Below are 26,786 nucleotides of genomic sequence, written 5' to 3'. Positions count from 1 at the left end.
ACACTATGTACATTAGATGCATGTACATACTTATAGGCAAGTTGTATGCCGTGTGTATGCGTGTATATTATTGCCGTACGAATAACGCGGGATGAGAAAATGGCAAAGTGCAAGTATGCTCTTTTAGCACACATGCAAATTTGTGGAAGTTATAAATATTTGAATTTGTTGATACATACATATGTGTGTATGCTAATTTATTTTGTTGTCAATTTTGGTAATAAACATATGTAATTTATATGTATATACGTTGTGAATATTGTGCATATATGTATGGTTGTTCCTTTTACTCGTATTTTAATTTTCGAAATTGCCTTAGCTTACTTAGCGCAATCCTGCGTATACTGTTTTGAGTATAAGGGGTCTGCCGGAAAATGTTGTCAAGTGAATACTTGAAATTGTTTTTTTATAAACTTTGTGTGCTTGGGAACACAAGTGCAAGCATAACTAGGCCTTTAACAGATATATATATATGCCAGCATATATATAATTATATATTACAGTAGAAACTCGTTTATCCGGCCCTCAGTTATACGGATTCGCGATTATCCGGACTACCAATCGCGACCAATTTATATGTACCTACGTAGAAGTTATAGAATCATGAACGTGACGGAACTTGCATATTCCGCTCGCGCAGTGTGGGGTCGCTGCCGCTGCCCCGCGCGTTTCATTATTGTTTTAGTTCATTTGCAATTGTGACTCCGCTCTGACGTGCGTGTCACGTCTACATATTTAAACCTGCCAAAGCGTAAGAGACAATTTAACGACGCTATATGACTTTATGTAAAAAGTCAGCTAAAACAGGGTTGCAATTATATTTTTTCATGACATTGCACGCAAATATACATGATTTTTGGTCTCACATATTTTACAGCCCTTGCAAATAATTTTCTGCGTGTGTTTGTTGTTGTGCCGGTGTACCGAGAGGAAATATATGCAATTCTTGCACCGTGCAAGGGATTTGCAAGAGCGAGAGAATACCCCTAGGGTGATACTGTGAGTCTACTATAACTGAAACGAATTCGTGATATAGCAGCAATGAAGAGAAAAAGTTGCTTACGTCAAATGACAATTACCAAATATTTTAAACCAAATTAAACTTATTACCTACCTACTTACTTCATGATTACCAAATGCAAATTACCAAATACATATTGTAGACAAATTATTCGTACATACGTACCTACATAAATATTTTATTGTATTTCATGATTAATGCTGCAGTTTAGTATTACGTATGTAGTGTAATCTAAGAAAATATGTAAATACATACATACATAAGTAAGTGTTCATTTCTTAATACATTGATTTTCGTTGCAGGATATGAATATCTATTTGTTTTTCTTCATACATTCGATTATCCGGATTTTCGATTATCCGAATGCCTATCGACAACAATTAGTCCGGTTAATCGTGTTTCTACTGTATACTATATACTGTTCATACATATATTTGTACGTACATATGTAATGTACCAAACTGTTTTCGGTTTCCCGGAAATCAACTGTAAGTTCAAACAGTTTGCTAGCAACCGTTTTATTAAAGTAAACAGTTTTTAGAAAAATGAACTGTAACTTTCAACATACATATATGCCAATAAATAAAAATGTTATACGAATAAATGGAGTCGATACACTCACTTTATGCCGCTTTAAGGGTATTTGAGGACTTTAGTATGCGGTTAAGTGGGGGTGTTTGCTTTTGTCGCTGTGTCCCAGTTGTATCCTATTTGTTTCCTGTTGCTGCTGATGTTAATGTTATTAGGGTGGGCCACGGTATCCCTTTCCTCTCTGCTCTTCCTGTTGTTGTTTGGTTCGTACTTATGTACAGATGTCTTTAGTATATTTTATTTCCACAATTATTAATTATTATTATTTATTATTTTTTTGAAAATTATTGCACTTTTGAGTTTATTGTTTTCCTTTCTTGTTTGGTTTTAAGCTTCGCGCCCGTTTAGAATTAAATTAATTAACGCGCCCGGCTTTTTGTTTTTTTTTTGTTTAGTTGTTCAGCACAATATTGTATTTTTGTATTTATATGTATATTTATATGTCTCAAACGCGATTTAAAATTTTTCGTATTAGCATAAAATTTTTTTTCTCCTTTTGATTTTGATTAAAATTTTTTTTTTTGATTTTGATGTAACGGTAGGGAACCGTTTTGTGTTTTCCGTTTTCAACTTTTTTTTTATGTATGTATGTAAGTATTTGTAACTTCACTTTAATTTCACTTGCAATAAACTTTTTGTATATACATATGTATATTGCACTAAATTTTTGTATATGTGTATGTATGTATATGTCGCCTCACTGAATTTTGTGCACGAATTTTTACAAGTTTTTTTTTTTTTTTTTTGAACAAGAGTTTTTTCCAATAGTGCCGTTCTTTGCGGCTCGAAGGACCAATGTTGGGTTCACTGCCCACTTCATTTACCACGTGTGCGCTTTATATGTTTGAAAATAAAAACTCTCGGTATGCACCACTTGTTGGTATATTTCTGTTTTAACAATATAAGTTGACCACTCGATTAGTGGGGGTTTCCTTTTCTTTACAATATAAATTCACTTAATATATTTTTTAACAATGTAAGTTGAACACTCGATTCATGGGGGGTTTCCTTTTTTTAAATATACTTAAATTCACTTAGCATAAGTAACTTCACTTTTACAATAAACTTTAATATTTGACGATGGAACGCTGCGTAGCAGTGGCGGGAAAGCGAAGTCGATTCAAAGGCGGTCGAATCTGTACTGTCCTGTGTATACGCTGACCATTTTTAAGTGTAATGATGTGGTGTGTGTTTGAGTGTGTGGATTCTGGACTCTCGCGTGTGGGTGATGTTGATGTGGACTGTGGTGATGTCGATGTGAGTGTGGTGAGTGTGCGTGTTAGTGATGAGTGTAGGTGTGATGTGGGGCAGGCGACTAAGGCTCTTTAGCCAAGTAAAACTAAGTATAATTTGAGATATCATGTCAACTACCTCAAAAAGTGGTTTCAAGAAAAATGTGTTTAAAGTTTTGACGTTTACCGGTCCAGCCACGACACTAAAATGACATAACTTTTGAATATTGAAAAATACTTTTAAAGTGATATTTTTGAATATCTAAACTATAGATTTATATTCTGTATCCACTCTTTCAATAGCTTAAGACATTGTGACATCGCAATCTTGCTTATATTCTTCTTGGTACTAGCAGAGAACATGTATCATAGAAAAGGTTGACGATGTCGATAATGTTAGTAGACTGTCCTTAATTACTATGCCAAACATGAACGTGATCTGTCAATCAGTTTGTTTACAACGGCTGCTTAAGTGGGTACACCTCAGTAGTGCGATTTTTACAATACAAAAAAATATCGAACAAAGAATTTCTTTCAAAAATCGTTGCGAATGTTGGAAAAGGCTTGATTCAGTTTTATCAAAAACACAGCCCTTGGAGTGGTACAAAGCCTTCAAAGACGGTCAAGCGATCGTTGAAGACATGTAATGAATACCATCGATCAACCACCGTATTCTCCAGATTTGGCTCCGTGTGGCTTTTGCTTGTTCCCCAAACTCAAATTGCCGCTTCTTGAAATAGGGTTTTAGTCGATCGAAAAGATAAAACAAAATTCGCTGAACTAGCTGAAAGGAATCCTAAAAATTGTTTATGAAAAATGTTTCGAAGACTAGAAAAATCGTAGCCTTAAGTGTATTACATTTGTTGGGAATTACTTTAAAGGCGACAAAATAAATTTTGATGAATAATATTTATTTACAATTTCTGGGTCACAAAATATTTTACGTTTTATTCAAAATTGTTTGTCACAATTTATATGTATGTTCAAATTGGCCTATTTCATGATGATTTCAATAAAATCTTTTGAAATATATGATAAAGCAGGGTTTATATTATTCTCTTAATATTTAATAAATATGGGTTTTATAACGGGTGATTTTTTTGAGGTTAGGATTTTCATGCATTAGTATTTGACAGATCACGTGGGATTTCAGACATGGTGTCAAAGAGAAAGATGCTCAGTATGCTTTGACATTTCATCATGAATAGACTTACTAACGAGCAACGCTTGCAAATCATTGAATTTTATTACCAAAATCAGTGTTCGGTTTTTTTTTTTTTTTTTCGGACAAATTTTGTTCAGCGATGAGGCTCATTTCTGGTTGAATGGCTACGTAAATAAGCAAAATTGCCGCATTTGGGGTGAAGAGCAACCAGAAGCCGTTCAAGAACTGCCCATGCATCCCGAAAAATGCACTGTTTGGTGTGGTTTGTACGCTGGTGGAATCATTGGACCGTATTTTTTCAAAGATGCTGTTGGACGCAACGTTACGGTGAATGGCGATCGCTATCGTTCGATGCTAACAAACTTTTTGTTGCCAAAAATGGAAGAACTGAACTTGGTTGACATGTGGTTTCAACAAGATGGCGCTACATGCCACACAGCTCGCGATTCTATGGCCATTTTGAGGGAAAACTTCGGACAACAATTCATCTCAAGAAATGGACCCGTAAGTTGGCCACCAAGATCATGCGATTTAACGCCTTTAGACTATTTTTTGTGGGGCTACGTCAAGTCTAAAGTCTACAGAAATAAGCCAGCAACTATTCCAGCTTTGGAAGACAACATTTCCGAAGAAATTCGGGCTATTCCGGCCGAAATGCTCGAAAAAGTTGCCCAAAATTTCCGAATGGACCACCTAAGACGCAGCCGCGGTCAACATTTAAATGAAATTATCTTTAAAAAGTAAATGTCATGAACCAATCTAACGTTTCAAATAAAGAACCGATGAGATTTTGCAAATTTTATGCGTTTTTTTTTTAAAAAAAGTTATCAAGCTCTTAAAAAATCACCCTTTAAATTCTATAAGTCTTATTTTTTTCTTTCCTCATATTAACATGTTTTTTATAACTTTAAAATTCATAATTTATTCTTCAGAATCTTTGTCATCTCCCTCAAAGTAACACTAAATGGCCCCAATACACTTGCATCAACGTTTTTCCCAATACTCGTAACAGTTCTCGAAGTCAATTTACGGAATAGCTTTCAATGGGCAAGGCGATTCACGTTTAATCGACTTTCATTCGACTCAAAACGGATTCCCCGGAGCTGTTGTCTGAGTTTGATGAATAGCCAGAGGTCACACAGAGCCAAATCAGGCGAATACAATGGTTGTTGCACGATATTGGTTGGAAATTTTGCGAAAAATTCATGAAAAATCAATTTACTATTCAACGGTGCATTATCGTGGTGCAATAAACACAGCCTATAATTCTGACATATTTTTAAGAATAACTTAACGCAAATGACACATAACTCTCAAATAGTATTTCTTGTTGACAGTTTGGCCGCGGTCGGAAGGAATTCGGAGTGCACCACACCTCGATAATCGAAAAAATTGTCGATACAACCTTGATTTTTTCCTGCTTTGACATGATTTTCTCATCTTCGGCTCGGCCTTGTCACGATCATCGGCCTCACCAACAGTAATAGTACGTTTCATGACATCTTAGTAGTCGAAAGGCACTGTTGTACAGACGTTAACCCGAAGCTGTTTTTCGAAAAACAGAAACCTCGTGCTTTCAATTTTCTCAGGGCCAAATTGTATTTCAAAATGGTTTTCCATAATTCTTAGGCTATTTCAACGATGCCAGTAAGATCTCTGACTACACTGTGATAGCTTTTTTCAAAAAAAAAAAGACAAGACCAAACTCGACGGTTTCCCCCTATTTCGGGTCCTACGAATAGAACTGCATCATTACTTTTTTGAGTTACAATCATGGTTTCATACAAAAATTTTTGTTGAAGTTTTTCATCAAAGTGGCCCATTGTAAGAGAAAGGCACATTGTCTTCGGTCTCTAACTTTTTTAATGTTGACTTTTTTGGTAAACTTTCTTTGGCAAAGCTTCTCAGAATAAGTCCGTCTTTAAGTTCTTAGATGACTGTAAACCCCAAAATCAATGTTTTTTGTGTCCTTATAGCCAATATGTCGAAAAAACTGAAATTTAATTCATTTTTTTTAATGTTTTTTCCCTCACGTTTCGTCAATATTTTAATTTACCCTTTGATACTTATATTGTGTACAAATCAGCAAGCAACGAGTCAAGCTTTTTGCCGCTGTACCAATGCTCAAGGGGGGCGGCGACTTGGTGAAATCTTTCTCCATGCTCATCGGATTCAGTCGGAACTTGCTGCTCAAAATGGTCCTTGCGATGGTGAAGGAAATGAATTTTTAAGGACATATTCACACCTAATTCTTCAAAAGCGTCCATCATGTCATCCACATATTTTTTCCAATCTTCAGACCGATGCACTCCTAAGCAATGGTTTATAACGGTCATAACGGAGTTCCAGGCAATTTTTTCATTTGGCCTTAGGAGTTCTCCGAATTTTGCGTTCTTCATAAGTTTTCTTATATCGGGGTTATTGAGAACACCTGAAAATAATGTATCAACATAACATTCGTTCTATTAAAAGACTTAAAATACCTTCTTTTATTTTCGCAACACTAAGTCTTGGAAATATTTCTGTCAAACATTTAAAAGCTCGGCATCTCGATTTATTGCTTTTATGAAATTTTTGACAACTCCCAATTTTATGTGCAGTGGTGGTAGCAAAATGTTATTAGCTGGTATCAGCGGAATATGGATAACATTTGCCACATTTAAATGAAATTCTGTACGAAGCTTCCAATCACGCATTCTATATTGGTTTCCGCGGTACCTTGTGTCCCAATGACAAATGAAGCACATATTTTTTGTGTATCCTGTCTGCAAACCAGTAAGCAAGGCGATAACTTTTAAATCCGCACATATCTTCCATTGATGCTGCTGATACTGAACTCTGTCCAAAATTAATTTCATTGCTTCGTATGTTTCTTTTGTGTTGGAGCTTATGGCAATTGGATTTGTGTTATCCACATACAGCAATCCTGCTTTTAAACTATTTTTCGACGAGTCAATAAACAAGCGCCATTGCTCTGGTTTGTACTCACAGTTCATGTATTGCATAAGACCAGGAATATTTTTACAATACGAAAAAGTATTGTCGCCATTAACCTCAAAGAAATCTAAAAGCGCCTCCTGTCTTTTGCGGTATCCATACACCTTCACATCTTTAGACAATATATTTACCGATCGAAGATGATGTGCTAGGCAAGTCTTTGCGATAATTTCAGCTGTCGTACCATCGTATTCAAACGGGCTTGGGAAATTTCCAAGTGACGACATGGGCTTTCAACTTCGGTTGGGTTATACATTGACAGTAGATCTGTAGGCTCGGTGGAAAATGTTGGCGAAATATATCTGTCAGTTGGACTTGGACGTCTTGGTATTGGAACATTTTCTGAGTGAGATACTGGTAGCTGTGCAGATTGAACACTTTTGTAAACTGTGTTTTTTTTTGAGTCTTGCAAATTTGTTCTTGCACGCGTAGCAGTTACCAGTATGATGCCTTTGTGGATCTATCCAAATCATTGGGATGCCGAACCCCATTTTTAGGCACAGTCTTTTTGACCAGTTATGCAGGTTGTTGTTGCATTGCGTGCAAATGGTATTTGGCACCCAATCTACGTCTCTTATGACGGGCAAATCGAACTATTCCTCGTAGATGCCGGCAGTTCCCGAAGATATTTTGCGTCTACTCCAAGGGCTTGTAAATTTTCCACATACGTAGCAGAACAACGATAGGCCAATTGGACACTTATTCATTTTAATTTATTTTCTTAATATACAAGGCACTAAAACAATGTTCTTTCCGCGAAGTCAAAGTCAAATTAACATTTCTTTCAAACTATACTTGTTGTTATTTCTTATCAGTGCAGTGGTAAAAACTTGACTCGTTGCTTGCTGATTTGTGTTGGACATTGATAGATGAGTCTTATTAAATTTAATTTAAATATTGTGTACAAATTTTGATACTTATTGATAACATTTATAAGATACAAAAAAATAAAATAAAACAGCACACAAACATAGTTAGTGTAGTTTTTTTAAAAAATACAATTTTGTTAAGTTTTTTTTCTAATGGTTAGTTTGCTCAGAACGTTGTCTTTGCTTAAGTTTCTTTCTATTACAAGATGTCACTTAATGTATAAGTGTCAAAGGGTAAATTAAAATATTGACGAAACGTGAGGGAAAAAACATTAAAAAAATGAATTAAATTTCAGTTTTTTCGACATATTGGCTATAAGGACACAAAAAACATTGATTTTGGGGTTTACAGTCATCTAAGAACTTAAAGACGGACTTATTATGAGAAGCTTTGCCAAAGAAAGTTTACCAAAAAAGTCAACATTAAAAAAGTTAGAGACCGAAGAAAATGTGCCTTTCTCTTACAATGGGCCACTTTGATGAAAAACTTCAACAAAAATTTTTGTATGAAATCATGATTGTAACTCAAAAAAGTAATGATGCAGTTCGATTCGTAGGACCCGAAATAGGGGGAAACCGTCAAATTTGGTCTTGTCTTTTTTTTTGACTATCACAGTGCTATTAATCGTCGATTTTCAGGCACCAATTCCTTTCTTTTATTAACATGTTGATGTTGATGGCCGTCCTGGACGTAGTTCGTCATCAACGCGTTCTCGATCTTCTTTTAATAATTTGTACCAACCAAAAATATTGCCCGTGGCAAAGAACAATCTTTTACAACGTTTTAAACATTTCGGTACCAGAAATTTAATTCCACTCACAAAAATTAATGGAACTTCTTTGTTACAAAATTTTACTAATCGTAAAAATCGCCGAATGTACTTCATGTACTTCAGAAATGTAAGCGTATACTAATGATTATTTTGATGTGTCTAAATGAAGCAAAAGAGTAAATTTGTCGAAAGATCGACGCGACGACAAGCTTTACCTATAAACCATCGTAAAAATATGTGAGCAAGCCAACAAATCGCCGTAGATTTTTGCGAGCCGCAGAAACCGACAAAAGCTTTGTTGCCATTTTTGTCCCTTTTTTCTGTGTTTTGTGGGTATGCGGAGTTGACATTATTTTCCTTCCGGACGGTATATCAAAAAGTTGTTCAATTTATGATTTTTAGCTGTATATATAACAGCGAGCCCATATTATCACAGATAAGTGATAATATTGTAATTCTATTCCTTCTTTATTGACGAAGACACCACTTACGCGTCATTTAGAGATTCCAAGTGTAACCAGGTCCCTCTCCACCTGGTCTTTCCAACGGTGTAGAGCTCTTTCTCTTCCTCTGCTTTCTCCCGCGGGTACTGCGTTGAATACTTTCAGAATTGGAGTGTTTCCAACCCTTCGGTTGACTTGATCTAGCCAGCGTAGCCGCTGTCTCTTAATTCGCTGAACTATATCAATGGTGGAGTGCAATAAAGCCATACGCAATAAAGCCATAAGGCAATAAAGCCATATTTTTTGGTAATAAAGCCATATGGCTTTATTTCCAATGGGAAAGAGAAATAAAGCCATACAAACAATTTTACAAATGAGAAATAAAGCCATATCTTGTAATAGGCGAATTTACAAATTCTTTTCGCGTAGAACTCCTTTTTGCGTGAGCGGCCTTCGGCCGCGCTTCAAAAACAATAACTCTAGTCGGTCCAACACTGGGGTGTATCAAATTTTTTTCGCGTAGAATTCCGGGCACCGCGCCCCGCTGGCCTCATCTTCGCGCTAATGCAGATATATTTATTTCCTGTATACTTTCATGCGCGTTAATTGCCTAATATTAATTATTCGGAGTTGTTTGTATCCACATTGCGGAACAATACTGAAAGTGGCGTCCATCAAATAGGGCTGGTAATTTTTGTCTCACCAGCAACGCTAAACATTAACTGAAACCCCTAAGCTAAGAAAGAAACAAATTTGAAAGCGAAATGAAGCCATACCAATTGCAATTGGAAACAAAGCCATATAGGATTTATGGCTTTATTACCAAAATAATATGGCTTTATTACCAATATGACTTTATTGCGTATGGCCTTATTGCACCCCACCATATCAATGTCGGTGTATAACTCGTACATCGTTCCATCGAATGCGAATGCCAATGCGCTAAGTACCATAAATCTTCCTCAGAACCTTTCTCTCGAAAACTCGAAACATCGTCTCATCAGATGCTGCCATCTTCCATGCCTCTGCACCATGTAGCAGGACAGGAATAATAAGAGACTTATATAGTTTTGTATTTGTTCGTCGAGAAAGCTCTTTACTTCTCAGTCCAAAGTAACACCTGTTGGTAAGAGTTATTCTACATTAGTGTTAATACTGGTTTCTAGATAGACGAAATTATCTACAACTTCGAAGAAATGACTGTCAACAGTGACATGAGAGGCAAGTCGCGAGTGCGACGACTGTTGGATGTCAGAAGATATTCGTCTTGCCTTCGTTTACTACCAGACTAATTTTCTTCACTTCCTTATTCAGTCTGAAGAAAGCAGAACTAACGGCGTGAGTGCTGATATCACTATCATCGACGTACGCCAGCAGCTGTACCCTCCTGTTAAACATTGTACCTTCTCAATTAAGTTCTGCAACTCGAATTATTTTCTCCAAGAGTAGATTGAAGAAATCGCACGATAGGGATCAGCTTTGTCTGAATTTTTTTTTTTTTGGTATCGAAAGGCTCGGAGAAGTCCTTCCCGAACCAGACCTAGATTTTAGTTTGATCAACGTCAATTTACACAACCGTGCTAGCCTTGCGGGGATACCAAATTCAGATATAGCGTATAAAGGCGTTTTCGTGCTCTCTAAATCAGCTTCGAAGTTGGGGAAGAGGTGGTGTGTGTCGATCCTCTTTAAAGCCACACTGATAAGGGTTGACGGTGAGCTTTAGTATTTCAAAAAATACGCTCGGTAGAACCTTATATGCTATTTTGAAGAGGCTTATCACACGGTATTTGACGCCAATCTTCGGGTATGTTTTGTCCGAGCATATTCTACAAAAGTTCTTCGGCGCCGCTCGGCCGGCAATCTATCGCCCTTGCGGCTTTGTTGGTCATCAGACGGGTAATTGCTTTCGAAATTCTTCACGGTCGAGCAATGTAACGCTTGTTAACAATTAAAAATCTAATAAATTCAACAAAATATGCTTCTTTATAATTGTATGCTACAAAAGTAAAACTTATACTAACTGTAAGTATTTTTAAATAATACAAATAATGTAAAACTTGATATAATAGTGTTCAAACACAATTTCTTTTTTCTACATAAAGAACCAAAATTTACTTATAAAAGTAAAACAATTATGGGTGTAAATTTAAAGCTTAATATATAATGTTATTTAATATTAATAACGTTATTTAAAAAAAAAAAACTTTAGGGAGCAAAAATTACATACATAGAGCGATTAATTTTGTATTCACCAACTATCTGTACGGCCTAGAAAGTAGCTAGGTATATAAGTAGCCATTGGTATAAAATGGCGTTATCGGAGCCTATAAATGTCTTTGATTATTTTCTGTATCGTTTTGAGAAGATCGTTTGTAAAATAAACTTATATTGGTACAATATCCAGGACTCTTACCTGCACAAATCTCTGTGCCACTAGTAAAAAAAATGAATTTTTCACACTTAACGTTATGTACTATATACCAACCAAAATTTCTTGAATGAACTGGGTAATGCAACCCTTCGATTGAGATTTTTCTAAGTATGCCTGTTTTAACTGTTGTTAGTTAAAATGCAAAATGTGAGTGCCCGGTCTCTTGTAGACTTACCCTAATTAATTTTAAGTACATTATGACTATCATACGAGTATATCAATTAGTATTAAAGTGGTGACAACTAGCTGTAGTGCCCATATAACTAATATAAGGATTTTCAAACATCTGGTTGACTTTCCTCGCTATATGTATATTCTTCATGATATGTGAGGTACTTTAAAAAAAGCTCAGAAACCGTGATCTAAATCTCATATCCCAAAAATCATCAATTCCGTTCTTCTGGTTGATCCTTGTAAGATACAAGGTTACACTCGAACTTAGCCGTTCCTTACTTGTTAGCTATCTTGTCAAGCAATCTCAACAAAACTTGACAGAAACTGTGCGCTTAGAATCTTGGAATAACCACTTTCAAGAGTGAAAAATGTAACGGCTTTATAACTATCTTATCTCCTACGCCACAGGCCCATTCGAAGCCACGATTGTTTTTCTCAGGTTTAACAGGAAATAAAACTGGTTTAATATTTTACTACACAAAGCAAACTTCCGATGTACTTTAAATAACACAAAATGTACTTCGATTTGTATACTCTTGCAAAATCTTGCTACGGAGTATAAAAGTTTTGTATCACCTAAATCTTATTAGGATGCATGTAGGGTTATACGTATATATAATATATTAATGATAAGGATGACGAGATGAGTTGAATTTCGAATGATTGTCTGTCTTAATAAAGCTTGCCATACATGTTTCTTAGCAAAAAATTGAGCATGAGTTAGGTTAGTTAGGTTAGGTGAGATGGCTGATCTCGCACATGGACTAATAGAAGTAGTCCTTTGTGAAGCCATTGAAAATCGAACTCCCGTGTTCGGACTTAGATATCGGCAAACCGTTTAGTGTCCAATACAAATTTGCAGAGGCGCTTAATTTCTATGCCCGCCATGTCGGCGGGTAGTCTGAAGCTATATGCCCCCAAGTGTCTAAGTCTTGACCTTCCAAAAGCAGGGCAGTCAAGAAGGAAGTGCTGGCTAGTTTCTACTGCATCTTCTTCCAAGCAGATTCTGCATGCGGCGCCCGGTAAGATTCCCAGTCTTACAGCATGTATGCCAATAGGGCAGTGGCCCGTCAGGAGCCCCATCATCCAGTAGTAGAGAAGAAGAGGATGCAGGAGTACCTACCCGTTCCCATTCTACCGATAGCGATACTCGCACTGTGAATGCGTTCAAGGCTAGTATCGCCGCTCTGCTATCTGAGTGAATGGTCACTTCTCTGAAGGTAGACACTCTTTTGAAATAGTCGGGAAGTCTGAAGCTGGATTTTATGGAGAGCTCCCGACAGTAGACCCCCCCCACCAACCTTCCCACCAAGCTTCGACCCATCAGTAAAGAAGCTTACTGCCCCTCTCTTCCAACGACCTCTTCCCGGCCAAACCTCCCTCGTCGGTATATGTTCAGAGAAGGAGCCACCGGAGTTCGATATGGCGACTCCATGATCCAGATGATCCGGTATGCAGTCAAAGCTTGTGAGGATATCCGAGTGTTCAGATGCACGCCCCTCTAGGAACCCAGACTCCCTGAGCCTAATAGCCACCTTTGCGGCCATACATCTTCCGGCAATATCCACCGGCGTTATGTTCAGAATTGCATTAAGTGCGATGGTTGGGGTGGACCTTAATGCACCGCACATGCTGATGAGCGCAGCTCGTTGAACGCTCTCAAGTTTCTTTGCAAGTGTGGTGTTCTGCAAAGCCCTCCACCACATGAAGACTTCATAGAACATTATGGGTTTGACTATGGTGTCATAGAGCAAGAGTACCTCTAGCCAATAGCTCCTCTATGCCAATAGCTCCTCTACAGCAATGTAAGGCAACGATGCCTTTTTTGCGCTCTTCTCGATATTCGGCTTCCATGAAAGCTTCTTATCCATAATGAGCCCTAAATATACTTCACTGTACCCGCAGGTTGTAAGCGAATACCTCTCGATAGCGGTAACGGCGCCTCCGGGAACTTGTATCGTTTACTAAATAAAACCTTTTCTCCTTTTCTGTTTTATTTGGATTGATGGCGAGTCCACTTTCGACCGCCCATTTTGTTACAACGCTGAGATATCCCTGCGTCAACTCATACACGGTGCTTAGAAACTTTCCTTTCACCATAAGTGCTACATCGTCTGCATAGGCAATCACCTGACAGCCAAGATCCTCTCGCTTTTTGAGAAGGTCGTTAACGACTAGGATCCATAAAAGATGAGAAAGAACCCCCCCTTGCGGGGTTCCCCTGCTCACACTCCGTCGCGCGCTCGCGCTGCCCCATTCTGTTTCGACCACTCTGTCGCACAGGAGACTGAAAATGAGGTGCTTGAGGTTCGATTCAACCCCAAGACCGTCTAGTGCAGCTACGACTGCCTCTGGCAGGACATTGTTGAAAGTCGAAACCGCGAAGTCCTTACCCTCAATTGCTTCCTCAAGCCACGACTCGATAGTGTGCAAGGCAGTGTCCACTGACCTTCCTTTACGATACGCATGTTGCGCTCCTGATAGAGGGTCCCTCGGAATGCGCCTCCTTAGATACCAGTCCATCAGTCTCTCCAAAGTCTTTAGTAAAAACGAGGAGAGACTGATGGGCCTGAAATCCTTGGCCGTGACGTGGGAGCCCCTGCCAGCCTTCGGGATGAACGTAACCCTGACTCGTCTCAAGGCCTCCGGGATGTAACCTAATCTGATGCAGTTCACATAAATCGGTGCCAACCAGCCGCATGATGCCTTAACAGCCTGCTGCAGCTGCGCAGGTATGATGCCGTCCGGTTCCGTGGACTTGAACGGTTTGCACGAATTTATCGCCCAAGTCAAGTGACGCTCATCCAGAAGGTCGACAAAGGCCGTGCGGTCAGCATTCAACACTCCGACAGATACCTCCGTAGAGGACGTGTTACTAGGGAAGTGAGCATCAAGGAGCATCTGTAGTGTCTCTTCACTGCTTAGCACCCACTTTCCATTTACATCCTTAAGGTACCCCAGGAACACAGGGTTTTCGCGGGGATAGCCTAGATCTAGAGGACTCGTGAAAGCCCTCCACTTTTTGGCAGAAGCTCTTCCACGAGATCCTCTTAGCCTTTCATAGCTCGGACTTGTATATCGAAAGTCCTGTTTTATACAGGCCATTAGTTCGGTTTTGACCAGCATACAGGCTCTATTTCTACCTGCATCCTTGGCCGCCAGCAGCTCATGGCTCTTCGTCCTTAGTCCAGATATTCCGTTGCCAGTTAGCCACGGTTCCTGGATCAGGACCACATCGGCTTTGTCTTGCTCCAGACGAAGCAGTAGATTGGCGGAGGCCGCCTTTGCGTGATGGAGCGCCAGTTCAGATACCTGACCAGCATGCTCACCACCGTAGCGTTCCACTATCTTTGCCGCTAGTCGACGGTCCGACTTCAGCTTCCTAGCTAAAGCCCCTTTGGTAATGCCCCCTGTGGTCCCCTTCATAATTCTAGCAGAAGTTCCTCTGCTAGTGCTGGCGATTCCACCGTGTATGAAGGCTCCACCCTTCACTACTTGTTTTGCCGGCGGGTTTGCGCCGGCTTCCCTCATCCTGCCGCCTGATGGGGAGACTCCTATCAGGGTCTACTGCTACCTGGCGACGATTTCGTCATCCCGGGATCAGCAGCCCCCTCTGGGACAGATCTGGGTGTCGATTTCGACTAACCTTCACCTCCCTTCGTCACCTTCTCGTCCGTATTTGTTGGTGTGTTCATGCTATAAGGGTCCCCAGTCAGAGCCGCTATCCGTCCCCCGGAGAGGTAGTCGCCCATGGTTATCTCAGTGATGAGGCCAAGGCGAGGGTTAACGTACGCCCTTATGAGGCAATACGTTCAGAGCCGACCAGCGTAAAGAAGGAGTCCTCTCAACTTACACCTACCACACCAACTTAATGATGACGGGGGTGGAACGTACTCTGGGGCCTGCCAAGGTTTTAACGGGACGGAGGCAGCTTCGACATTAGCCCGACAGCCATTTCTGATGGGTGTCACCCCATCATACTCAGGTGCCAGAATGCCACCACCACCAGGGTTCTATCAGATCCAGATAAGTTTCCTATTCTAAAAACCAGTTCGATGCCAAAAAGTCGTCAAGGGAGTTGTAAGGCCGTGAAGGCATGAGATAGAATATCGGTATAATCATACTGCCACGACCACAAAACGCCATTAAACAGAAACGCATAAAGCGCCATAACTAAGCCGTAAATAAAGATAAAGATTTGGCAGGATGAATCAAACTAAGGAGGAGTACATCTTTAAAAATCGGAAGTGACCCCGCCCCTAATAAATTTAAGGTATATATCTTCCAAGGTTGCATTTTATTTCTGTAAACAAACAAGTAACAAAAATAAGTTTTAATCATCGAAAATCGCTTTATTGGTTTTCAATATATTCTCAATTAAGATCTATACATTTTTGCATTCATTAGCCTATTTTCGAAGCACTTTTGTCACTCTGATTGGGGTTGTCGAAAACCGTTGATCTTTTATCTTAGGAATAATAAAAGAAGTCATTCGATGTTATAGATGCTATCATGATGCCATAGACGTGATTCGTAGTACCGCTATCGTTTTGTTTTTAGAAAATTTGTGTGGGATTCAACGTGATAAATTTTTTTTACAGTCAAACAAATGTTCATGCAGTATTGAATATATGTTTCAATTTCACAATAGGTTACATGTTGTTCACATTATCCCATATAAAGGTTACTGCAAAAAGACCGGGCTTAATATACCTTGTTTATTATTTCCTACCTTTCAGCTGACTTTGATCCAATTAGATTGATCGAAATATGGGATGTTTTTGCAGACATTTCGTACTCTTGTAACATGCCGGGACCAATGCCAGGAAAATAGCTTAAGGTGCACAACTTCAACTAAAGGATGGGAATCCAAGCAATTATATACATTTATATAACTCATACACTGTCCGCCATGTTTGACATAAGATTTGTTAGAGTAACGAAAATAAATATATGTAGTACTATATGGGAATTTTGGCAATTCATAGACCACTTTCACATATTTTTGGCACTAAACTATAGTATATTCAAAATCATACGTAAAGTTAATTTTGACGAAAGTTTGACGATCTTATATTAAGTACATAGATAGTAATGACCCGATTTTATTTCTTTTTGCCAATACCACATAAAATTAAAAAGCCACAGGTTAATAATATGCTCCCAAGGTTTCATCAAGGTTCCTCACATTCAACCACCAACCATTTGGAGTGAAATCAGCCCGCTATTCGAAAATCCTAATATTAGTTACATATATGGAGGCTAGGTCAGGTGTCGCCCAATTTAGGCACAAACATACACCGTTATCAGTAAAATTCGTCCTCTCAATTTTATTAAGATAGCTCAGATATTGGCCTTTATATGCGGTATAAAGTTCTCAGAAGTTCTAAATTCTTTAGGTATATGGAGGCTAAAGAAAATATTGATCCGATTACCCAATTTTAACACACAGATATAACATTATCAGGAAAAAAATGTCTCTGAATTAAATTATAATAACATTGATCGACATTTTCTGTTAAAAGTCAGTTTTGGTCCGATTTGGCCAATTTTTGATCATAAGGTGTCATACTTCACAGGGACTATTCGTTCAAAGTTGAATGTATCTCGTTATATTAATTCCTTCTTGATTTGTATACCGGAAAGTAAAAGAAGCAAAAGGAATTTAAACTTGTGTTATGTGGGAAATAGGCGTGATTGTGAACCAGTTTCGCCCATTTTCAGCCTGTGCCATAGTAATATTAAGATAATGTTATTTACCTAATTTGATTCAAATCGGTCGAGCAAGTCTCGAGATATAGGATTTCACTTAAAAGAAGGCAATGTCCAATTTTAATATGTCCAATTTTAATATTCTCTCGCTGGAGTTTTGGTTATTGATTTATCGTGCTTTTAGTAATTTTTAATACTACCGATATATGGGAAATGATATGATCCTTTTCAACACTGTAGGTAGGGGCTGGTATAGAATTTATCTAAAACGAATTTGGCAATTTTGGCTAAAACGGTTTGAGAGATATGTCCATTAAACCTATTAGAGGGCGGGGACTCGCCTACTTTTCTCCATTTGTTAGCCCAAAGGTGCCTAAACTAATGGTAACGTAAGTATCAGCCGAAATCTCCCTGTTCACAATTTCAAATCACTTTAATAATTCAATCACCTCCTTAATTTGGTCAGCTCGGAGGCATTAACCATAGTGAGTGCTTCTGGGCGAGTGAGCAGTACTTCTCTTAAAAGGAGCTAACTGGACAAAGCTCTCTAACATATAAAAACACGAATTCCATTGCGTTCTTACGTCAAGAATCATTTTCTTGGTATTACTTGTAGAAGCCCCGATGTCTATTTGTTTCTTCCACAATTTATCACTGGCATTAACACTTCTTTTAATAAACTTAACAATGTCACGCACCTTAGTTATCAAATCTGATACTTCCGTGAACTTATCTATTGATTGCGTTACAACCAAATTAAGCGTGTGTGCGAAATTGTCCAAAAAATGTATTGTTACCCCAAGGAACGACTGATTTTTCATTGTCTCCGTCCATATGTCGTACGTTAGGCAATAACCGTCGCACCTAATACTACGAGTACTATACTCTTTGAAAATTGAAGACAGCGCTTCACATTTTTCATCTACTCGTAATTTTATTGTTTCTCTACTTGGAACTTTAAAAAGCGGAACCAGTTCTTTCATCATCTGCAGAAAATCTTTTCCTTCTACAGTGGAAAATGGCTTGTTGTCCATTATAATATATTTCACAATTGCTTCAGTAATTTTCCTTGATTAGGGCCATCTTGGTAAGAACTACTTTTGACCAGCTCAAAAAAGTCTTTCACATTAGGTTGGATCAACGCTAGCAACTGATCTGATTTATTTTGCAGTACTGACGGAATACATGTACTAGGAGATAATTCAATACATGCAGTCTTTTATTACTATTGTCGGATAACTCACTTGACGCTGTCGTCCCAGCGGTTGGTGATATGTTAATGATTTCCGAAATTTTTCGCTGTTTTGGTTCCGAGTGAGCCGTTTGGACGAGCATTCTGCATTATCAACTTGATCGAGTAATACCTTTTTATGTACATTCTCAACGTGACAGCGAAGATTCGACGTGTTACCTGATGTTTTTAATTTCTTGTTGTAGAGTTTGCATGTGGCGGAAGCGTCTGAATTTCTTATAAAGAAACTTTTAATTTTGAAGGCAGCATTTTGAAAATCTGAAATATTATGTACATAATTAAACGTCTAACGCAATTATTTACATATATGTATTTTATATTCACTACACCTGTAATAAAGTTATGATTGACAACAGATGAATTTGAAACAAAACTTATATTAAACGCTCAAAAACAACTTCTAAAACACATAGCACAAAATAGACTGTCACACAAAATGTATTTTCGATTTTTTTTTTAACTTATATCGCATTAATCCATAAGCGAATTCTCAGTATTATTCAAGTGCACATTCAACCGACGAATTCTCCGTATTTTGCACCAAAACACATGACAGTTTGCTAAAGTTTTTGACAAAAACATCGATGTTTCAGAATGATTCTTTCCTTTCCAGCGTACATATCAAGAAGCAATGAATATTGCGGGATAAAACTTTGCACAAATAAGGTATGCCAGCTTCTGAAAAAAGACTGTTCAAATCCAACAAAACTGTTTAACTGTTGTTGGCCTCCAGTGCCTATAGTTGACTTTTTACCGCAAATTTATACATATATACATAATAAGTATAAGATATAGATATACGAGGTGTGTTCAAAAAGTATCGCGAATTTTGTGTTTTTTCAAAAATTATTTATTTATTCATGAATATCTATTTTGTCCCCTTCAAAGTAATCCCCATGAGATATTATACACTTGTGCCAACGATTTTCCCAATCTTCGAAGCACTTCAAAAAATCATTTTTTTTATCATCTTCAGCTCCTCCTTCGATGCCGTCTTTATCTCGTCAAGAGAAGCGCCTCTTCAGTTTAGGGAACAAGAAAAAGTCACAGGGGGCCAGATATGGGGAATACGGTGGCTGCGGCATCATTAGTGTGTTGCTTTTGGCCAAAAAGTCGCGCACAAGCAACGATGTGTGAGCAGGGGCGGTATCGTGGTGCAAAAGCCAATTTTTGTTCTTCCACAAATCCGGGCGTTTATGGCGGATTGCTTCGCGCAAATTGCGCATAACTTGCAGGTAATATTCCTTATTGACCGTTCTTTCCTGTGGCAAGAACTCATGATGCACCACGCCCCTGCAATCGAAGAAAACTGTCAGTTACGATTCGCGATACTTTTTGAACACACCTCGTATAATTGAAATTCAGGGATAATCCTTGCCTGACAATGGTATGATGGTGTGTCAAAAATGGGTTACATCGGGTCCAGCTGACTTTATACCGCATATATCGGCCAAAAATTGAGTTATCTAAATGAAAACGAGAGAGCGTGTTTTACTGTAAAAGTGTATCTTTGTGCTTAAAATTAAAAAAAATTGGACGAAAATTAGTTTGTGTCATGTTAATTGTATGTAGTATTGGCAAAAATAAATAAAATTGTGTCTATACTACCCCCAACACCCATATACGTCATATACATATGTAGTTATATGGTACTATGAAATTCGTTTTTCTAACAAACCTTATGGCGAAAATGTCGGTCAGTGTATCCGCTGTATACGAGTATAACTATATAACCACATGATTGGAATCCAAACATATATATATATTAGGGTGTGTCATTTTGAGGCAACCTTTTTTTTTCAACTGAAAAACAAGCTCAAAACTTTCGAAAATGTGTAAAAAAAAGTCACTCAGAGACTTAATAAAATTCGAACGTCTACGTTTAGGGCACACAAACATTACGCACAGTTACCACATCACAAATACTCCACAATTATACTGCCACTTTTGTAACCAAACCACAAACATTAATATATCCCATATCCTAGTAGATTGTGCACTTTTCCAATCCAATAGAACCAAATTTTTTGGAGGCACCAATCCTTTAACTTTCTTGTCCACTCCAAACACAGTTAATGTAAAGAAAATCGTAGCATATCTCAAATCCACCCGGCTGTACTATAAAATTTAATTTATTCCTTTCCTTACATAAAATCTAATAACGGGTGATTTTTTTGAGGTTAGGATTTTCATGCATTAGTATTTGACAGATCACGTGGGATTTCAGACATGGTGTCAAAGAGAAAGATGCTCAGTATGCTTTGACATTTCATCATGAATAGACTTACTAACGAGCAACGCTTGCAAATCATTGAATTTTATTACCAAAATCAGTGTTCGGTTCGAAATGTGTTTATCGACAAATTTTGTTCAGCGATGAGGCTCATTTCTGGTTGAATGGCTACGTAAATAAGCAAAATTGCCGCATTTGGGGTGAAGAGCAACCAGAAGCCGTTCAAGAACTGCCCATGCATCCCGAAAAATGCACTGTTTGGTGTGGTTTGTACGCTGGTGGAATCATTGGACCGTATTTTTTCAAAGATGCTGTTGGACGCAACGTTACGGTGAATGGCGATCGCTATCGTTCGATGCTAACAAACTTTTTGTTGCCAAAAATGGAAGAACTGAACTTGGTTGACATGTGGTTTCAACAAGATGGCGCTACATGCCACACAGCTCGCGATTCTATGGCCATTTTGAGGGAAAACTTCGGACAACAATTCATCTCAAGAAATGGACCCGTAAGTTGGCCACCAAGATCATGCGATTTAACGCCTTTAGACTATTTTTTGTGGGGCTACGTCAAGTCTAAAGTCTACAGAAATAAGCCAGCAACTATTCCAGCTTTGGAAGACAACATTTCCGAAGAAATTCGGGCTATTCCGGCCGAAATGCTCGAAAAAGTTGCCCAAAATTGGACTTTCCGAATGGACCACCAATTCGCAGCCGCGGTCAACATTTAAATGAAATTATCTTCAAAAAGTAAATGTCATGAACCAATCTAACGTTTCAAATAAAGAACCGATGAGATTTTGCAAATTTTATGCGTTTTTTTTTTAAAAAAAGTTATCAAGCTCTTAAAAAATCACCCTTTATATTACGCGAGCTGAAGGTCTTTGCTACCATTGCTCCTATCCTACTACTAGCCTATAATTTTAATTATAAGTTAGTCATGTATAATAATAATAATAAAGTCACTCAAAAGATGAGCTCTTGGTATTAATATTAAGAGGTGGCTATTTCAAATTTTCTGTTTTCAATATAAATACATGGAAAAAAAATCATTTTTTTTTTGTGGTGGTTATTGTGCGGAGGTTTTAATGTGCACGCGACGGCGGCCAGTAGGGATGGTAAAATCGATTCCGGTTCTACTCGAGAATCGAGTTTTCTCGTAAAATAATCGATTTTTCGAATGTCAAGAACCGGTTCTTAATCCACTTCGACTACTGAAAATCGATTATTTAACGAGAAAACTCGATTCTCGAGTAGAATTGTTTTGCATCTTAGGGCATTTCCCCAGCAAGTTGCAAGCGCAAGATCATAAAATGTTCGGTTGCACCTGAAATTAGTCCGTTTTTACATTAGGGGTATTCAGACCGAACTTGTTAATCTGGTAGTTCGTTAGTTGATACTTCGTTAAAACACTTAACTGTGAAGATAATATTTGCTGAATTCAGTAGTGGGTGTAAATTTTGTATCAAAACAGCTGATTCAGTTATATTAAATACTTACTTTTGAAAAATTTTTCAGAAACTAATTTGGAGTAGACAGCAAACATATTTTTTTGCAATGAATTAAGTTAACTTTTGAGGCAACAACGCAAAGGAAACTGCTGAGTGATGTTACGAAGTAACGAAAAAACTATCATGCTTGCCAGTCTGGTACTTCGTCACTCGGTAAAACGATAAAAAACTACCGAGTAACAACTAACGAATTAACAAAGCTGGTCTGAATACCCCTATAGTTAATATAAAGTTTTGCCAACACCTGAAGGTATTTCCATAGCTTTTGTACTTGCAAGTTGCAAGAGAATAAAATGTTCGGTTACACCCCAACTTAGCCCTACCTTACGTTGTTTGTTTACTATTTCAGATTTTCCTGGAATGTGTTTTGCTTCCACACGTTGTGCTACAGTCGAACCTAGGAAGACATGGGAGCTGACACCCTTTTGCGGTCGCTCAACTTGTGTTCAGAACGATGAAACCCCATCCAAGTATTATTTATTTAAAATTAATAGTTATTTATTTAATAGTTTCAACAACCGTTTTCATAATTTTCACTCCTGTTTCAATCCAGGTTATTGGAGTTGGTAGAAGATTGCGGCCCACTACCGTTAGCCAATGATAAATGCAAGCTGGACACTGAAAAAACAAACAAGACGGCACCTTTCCCGTACTGCTGCCCTATCTTCACCTGCGAATCTGGTGTTAAGCTTGAATATCCTGAAATTCCTAAGGAAGAAACGAAAAAGGAATAGTTTTTTATGGATATGGGAATATTTTGTTATGGTTAAATAAAGGAGGTTAATAAATCACAACCATGGATCGATTACGATTTAAATACATTTGTCTGCACCTAGCGATATAATCATGATTTGATATTCATACATTTGATAATACAGTAACTCAAGGAAATATCAAACGTACCAATTGTATTATACTTTAAACGACTTTACTTCTTCCCTCTTTCGACGCTGAAATAAAAGAATTAATTTAATAAAATATATACGATTACAGAATATTTGCTAATAAAAATTAACATATTTGCCAATTTACATACAATCAACAATATATTGTACATGTACATACAAAAATATTATTGTCTTTATAATTTCAATTAAACAGGAAAATTTAAGTGTAATAGTATCTGTCTCCTAAAATTTATTCTGAAAAATATGAAAGCAATGAGAAACTGAATCAGCTTTTGGATATTTCACTACTATTGCTTTAGTGGATGGAGTCATGTGTAGAAGTTCATGCAAGTGAGGAAAGTTCTCTGATTGCCATTCACTTGGGAGTGGCCAGAAACGATCCTTTTACATGTGACTCAAGCAGCTCACGACTTCCGGTCTTTGACCAAGTATCCTCTGGGTAGCCTAAGAACATCCGTTTGAAGGCGAGCTAACGTGAGAAGGCGAAACATCCCCTGCATAGGGTTGTGCGCTGGGTTTGGGACCCGCCACGTAAAAAAACACCCCCAATGAAAAAGTGTAAACAACCTCGGATGAGAGACCCCCCTTTTGATGACGACCATGGCAAACGAAATAAGGACTACGAATTGAGGGCATGCACCTGGAATGTCCGGTCCCTTAATTGCGAAGGTGCCGCTGCCCAGCTGGTTGATGTCCTCGTGAAAACAAAGGCTGACATCACCGCCGTCCAAGAAATGCGATGGACGGGACAAGGACAGAGATGAGTAGGTCCTTGTGACATTTACTACAGTGGCCATATAAAGGAGCACAAGTTTGGTGTGGGATTCGTGGTGGGAGAGAGACTCCGTCGCCGAGTACTATCATTCACTGCGGTGAATGAACGTCTAGCCACAATCCGCATCAAAGCGAGATTCAACATATCGCTGATTTGCGCCCACGCCCCGACGGAAGAGAAGGACGATGTGACCAAAGATGCCTTTTATGAGTACTTGGAGCGCACTTATGTGAGATGCCCCCGCCACGATGTAAAAATCGTGCTTGGCGACTTCAACGCCAGGGTGGGCAAAGAAGGTAAAGAAGGCACTACGGTCGGTAAATTCAGCCTACACGAGGAAACATCCCCAAATGGGTTGAGGCTGATCGACTTCGCCGGGGCCCGAAATATGGTTATCTGTAGTACTAGATTCCAGCATAAGAAGATTCATCAAGCTACCTGGCTGTCTCCGGATCGAAAAACTACCAACCAGATCGATCATGTTGTGATAGACGGAAGACACGTCTCCAGTGTTTTAGATGTGCGTGCGCTCCGAGGTCCCAACATCGACTCGGACCACTATCTTGTTGCAGCTAAGATTCGCACCCGCCTCTGTGCAGCAAAAAACGCACGCCAACAAACACAAGGAAGGTTCGACGTCGAGAAGCTGCAATCACAACAGACAGCCGAACGATTTCTACTCGGCTTGCACTCCTGCTCTCTAGGAGCACTCGTCAACAACTCGATATAAGGGAACTGTGGGACGGCATTTCAAACTCCTTACGTACAGCTGCAACCGAAACCATTGGTTTTCGGAAACTGCAAAAAAACAGCTGGTACGACGAGGAGTGCCGTGTCGCAGCGGAGAGAAAACAGGCTGCCTACCTCGCAACGTTACGATCGACAACAACACGTGCGGGATGGGATAGATACCGAGAGTTGAAGAGGGAAGCGAGACGCATTTGCAGACAGAAGAAGAAAGAGGCCGAAATGCGTGAGTACGAAGAGCTTGATAAGCTGGCCGACAGGGGTAATGCTCGAAAATTCTACGAAAAAATACGGCGGCTTACAGAAGGTTTCAAGACCGGAGCATACTCCTGTAGAACCCCCCAAGGTGATCTAGTCATCGATGCCTAGAGCATACTTAAATTATGGACGGAACACTTCTACAGCCTGCTGAATGGCAGTGAACACACAACGCCAGGAGAAGACGAACCCGATTCCCCAATCGATGACGATGGAGAAGACGATCCATTGCCCGACCAAGAAGAAGTTCGAATAGCAATTACCCGCCTGAAGAACAACAAAGCGGCAGGGGCCGACGGATTGCCGGCCGAGCTATTCAAACACGGCGGCGAAGAACTGATAAGGAGCATGCATCAGCTTCTTTGCAAAATATGGTCGGATGAAAGCATACCCAACGATTTGAATTTAAGTGTGCTATGCCCAATCCATAAAAAAGGAGACCCCACAATCTGCGCCAACTACCGTGGGATAAGCCTCCTCAACATCGCGTACAAGGTTCTATCGAGCATATTGTGTGAAAAAGCCCACCGTCAACAAACTGATTGGACCTTATCAGTGTGGCTTCAGACCTGGTAAATCAACAACCGACCAGATATTCACCATGTGTCAAATCTTGGAAAAGACCCGTGAAAGAAGAATCGACACTCACCACCTATTCGTCGATTTCAAAGCTGCTTTCGACAGCACGAAAAGGAGCTGCCTTTATGCCGCGATGTCTGAATTTGGTATCCCCGCAAAACTAATACGGCTGTGTAAACTGACGTTGAGCAACACGAAAAGCTCCGTCAGGATCGGGAAGGACCTCTCCGAGCCGTTCGATACCAAACGAGGTTTCAGACAAGGCGACTCCCTATCGTGCGACTTTTTCAACCTGCTTATGGAGAAAATAGTTCGAGCTGCAGAACTCAACAGAGAAGGTACCATCTTCTACAAGAGTGTACAACTACTGGAGTATGCCGATGATATTGATATCATCGGTCTCAACACCCGCGCCGTTAGTTCTGCTGTCTCCAGACTGGACAAGGAAGCAAAAGAAATGGGTCTGGCAGTGAACGAGGGCAAGACGAAATATCTCCTGTCATCAAACAAACAGTCGTCGCACTCGCGACTTAGCACTCACATCACTGTTGACAGTCATAACTTTGAAGTTGGTGATAATTTCGTCTATCTTGGAACCAGCGTAAACACCACCAACAATGTCAGCCTGGAAATCCAACGCAGGATAACTCTTGCCAACAGGTGCTACTTCGGACTAAGTAGGCAATTGAGAAGCAAAGTCCTCTCTCGACAAACAAAAACCAAACTCTATAAGTCTCTCATAATTCCCGTCCTGCTATATGGTGCAGAGGCTTGGACGATGTCAACAACGGATGAGTAGACGTTGCGAGTTTTCGAGAGAAAAGCTCTGCGAAAGATTTATGGTCCTTTGCGTGTTGGCCACGGCGAATATCGCATTCGATGGAACGATGAGCTGTACGAGATATACGACGACATTGACATAGTTCAGCGAATTAAAAGACAGCGGCTACGCTGGCTAGGTCATGTTGTCCGGATGGATGAAAACACTCCTGCTCTGAAAGTATTCGACGCAGTACCCGCCGGGGGAAGCAGAGGAAGAGGAAGACCTCCACTCCGGTGGAAGGACCAAGTGGGGAAGGACCTGGCTTCGCTAGGAATATCCAATTGGCGCCACGT

The 26,786-nt window shown here is 39.2% G+C and overlaps 2 protein-coding genes across 4 annotated transcripts in view; one reads left to right on the top strand and one right to left on the bottom strand.

The window, feature by feature from the left end:
• LOC109580054 (uncharacterized) overlaps positions 1–23,475 on the top strand; it is a 56,929-nt gene extending 33,454 nt beyond the window's left edge. For all 3 annotated transcript variants that reach the window (XM_049460891.1, XM_049460890.1, XM_049460892.1), the window contains 2 exons: positions 22,753–22,873; positions 22,957–23,475. In XM_049460891.1, the coding sequence (XP_049316848.1) occupies positions 22,753–22,873; positions 22,957–23,137 (302 nt within the window). In that variant the 3' untranslated portion in view covers positions 23,138–23,475. The remainder of the gene's footprint in view (positions 1–22,752; positions 22,874–22,956) is intronic.
• LOC125779345 (craniofacial development protein 2-like) overlaps positions 1–26,786 on the bottom strand; it is a 144,164-nt gene that overhangs the window by 25,305 nt on the left and 92,073 nt on the right. The gene's annotated exons all lie outside the window — the stretch shown is intronic.

The sequence above is a fragment of the Bactrocera dorsalis genome, chromosome 6, assembly GCF_023373825.1.
Source record: "Bactrocera dorsalis isolate Fly_Bdor chromosome 6, ASM2337382v1, whole genome shotgun sequence".
Taxonomy (NCBI): domain Eukaryota; kingdom Metazoa; phylum Arthropoda; class Insecta; order Diptera; family Tephritidae; genus Bactrocera; species Bactrocera dorsalis.
Note: the sequence above shows the minus strand (reverse complement) of the source record. Positions and strands in the feature narration are given on the sequence as shown.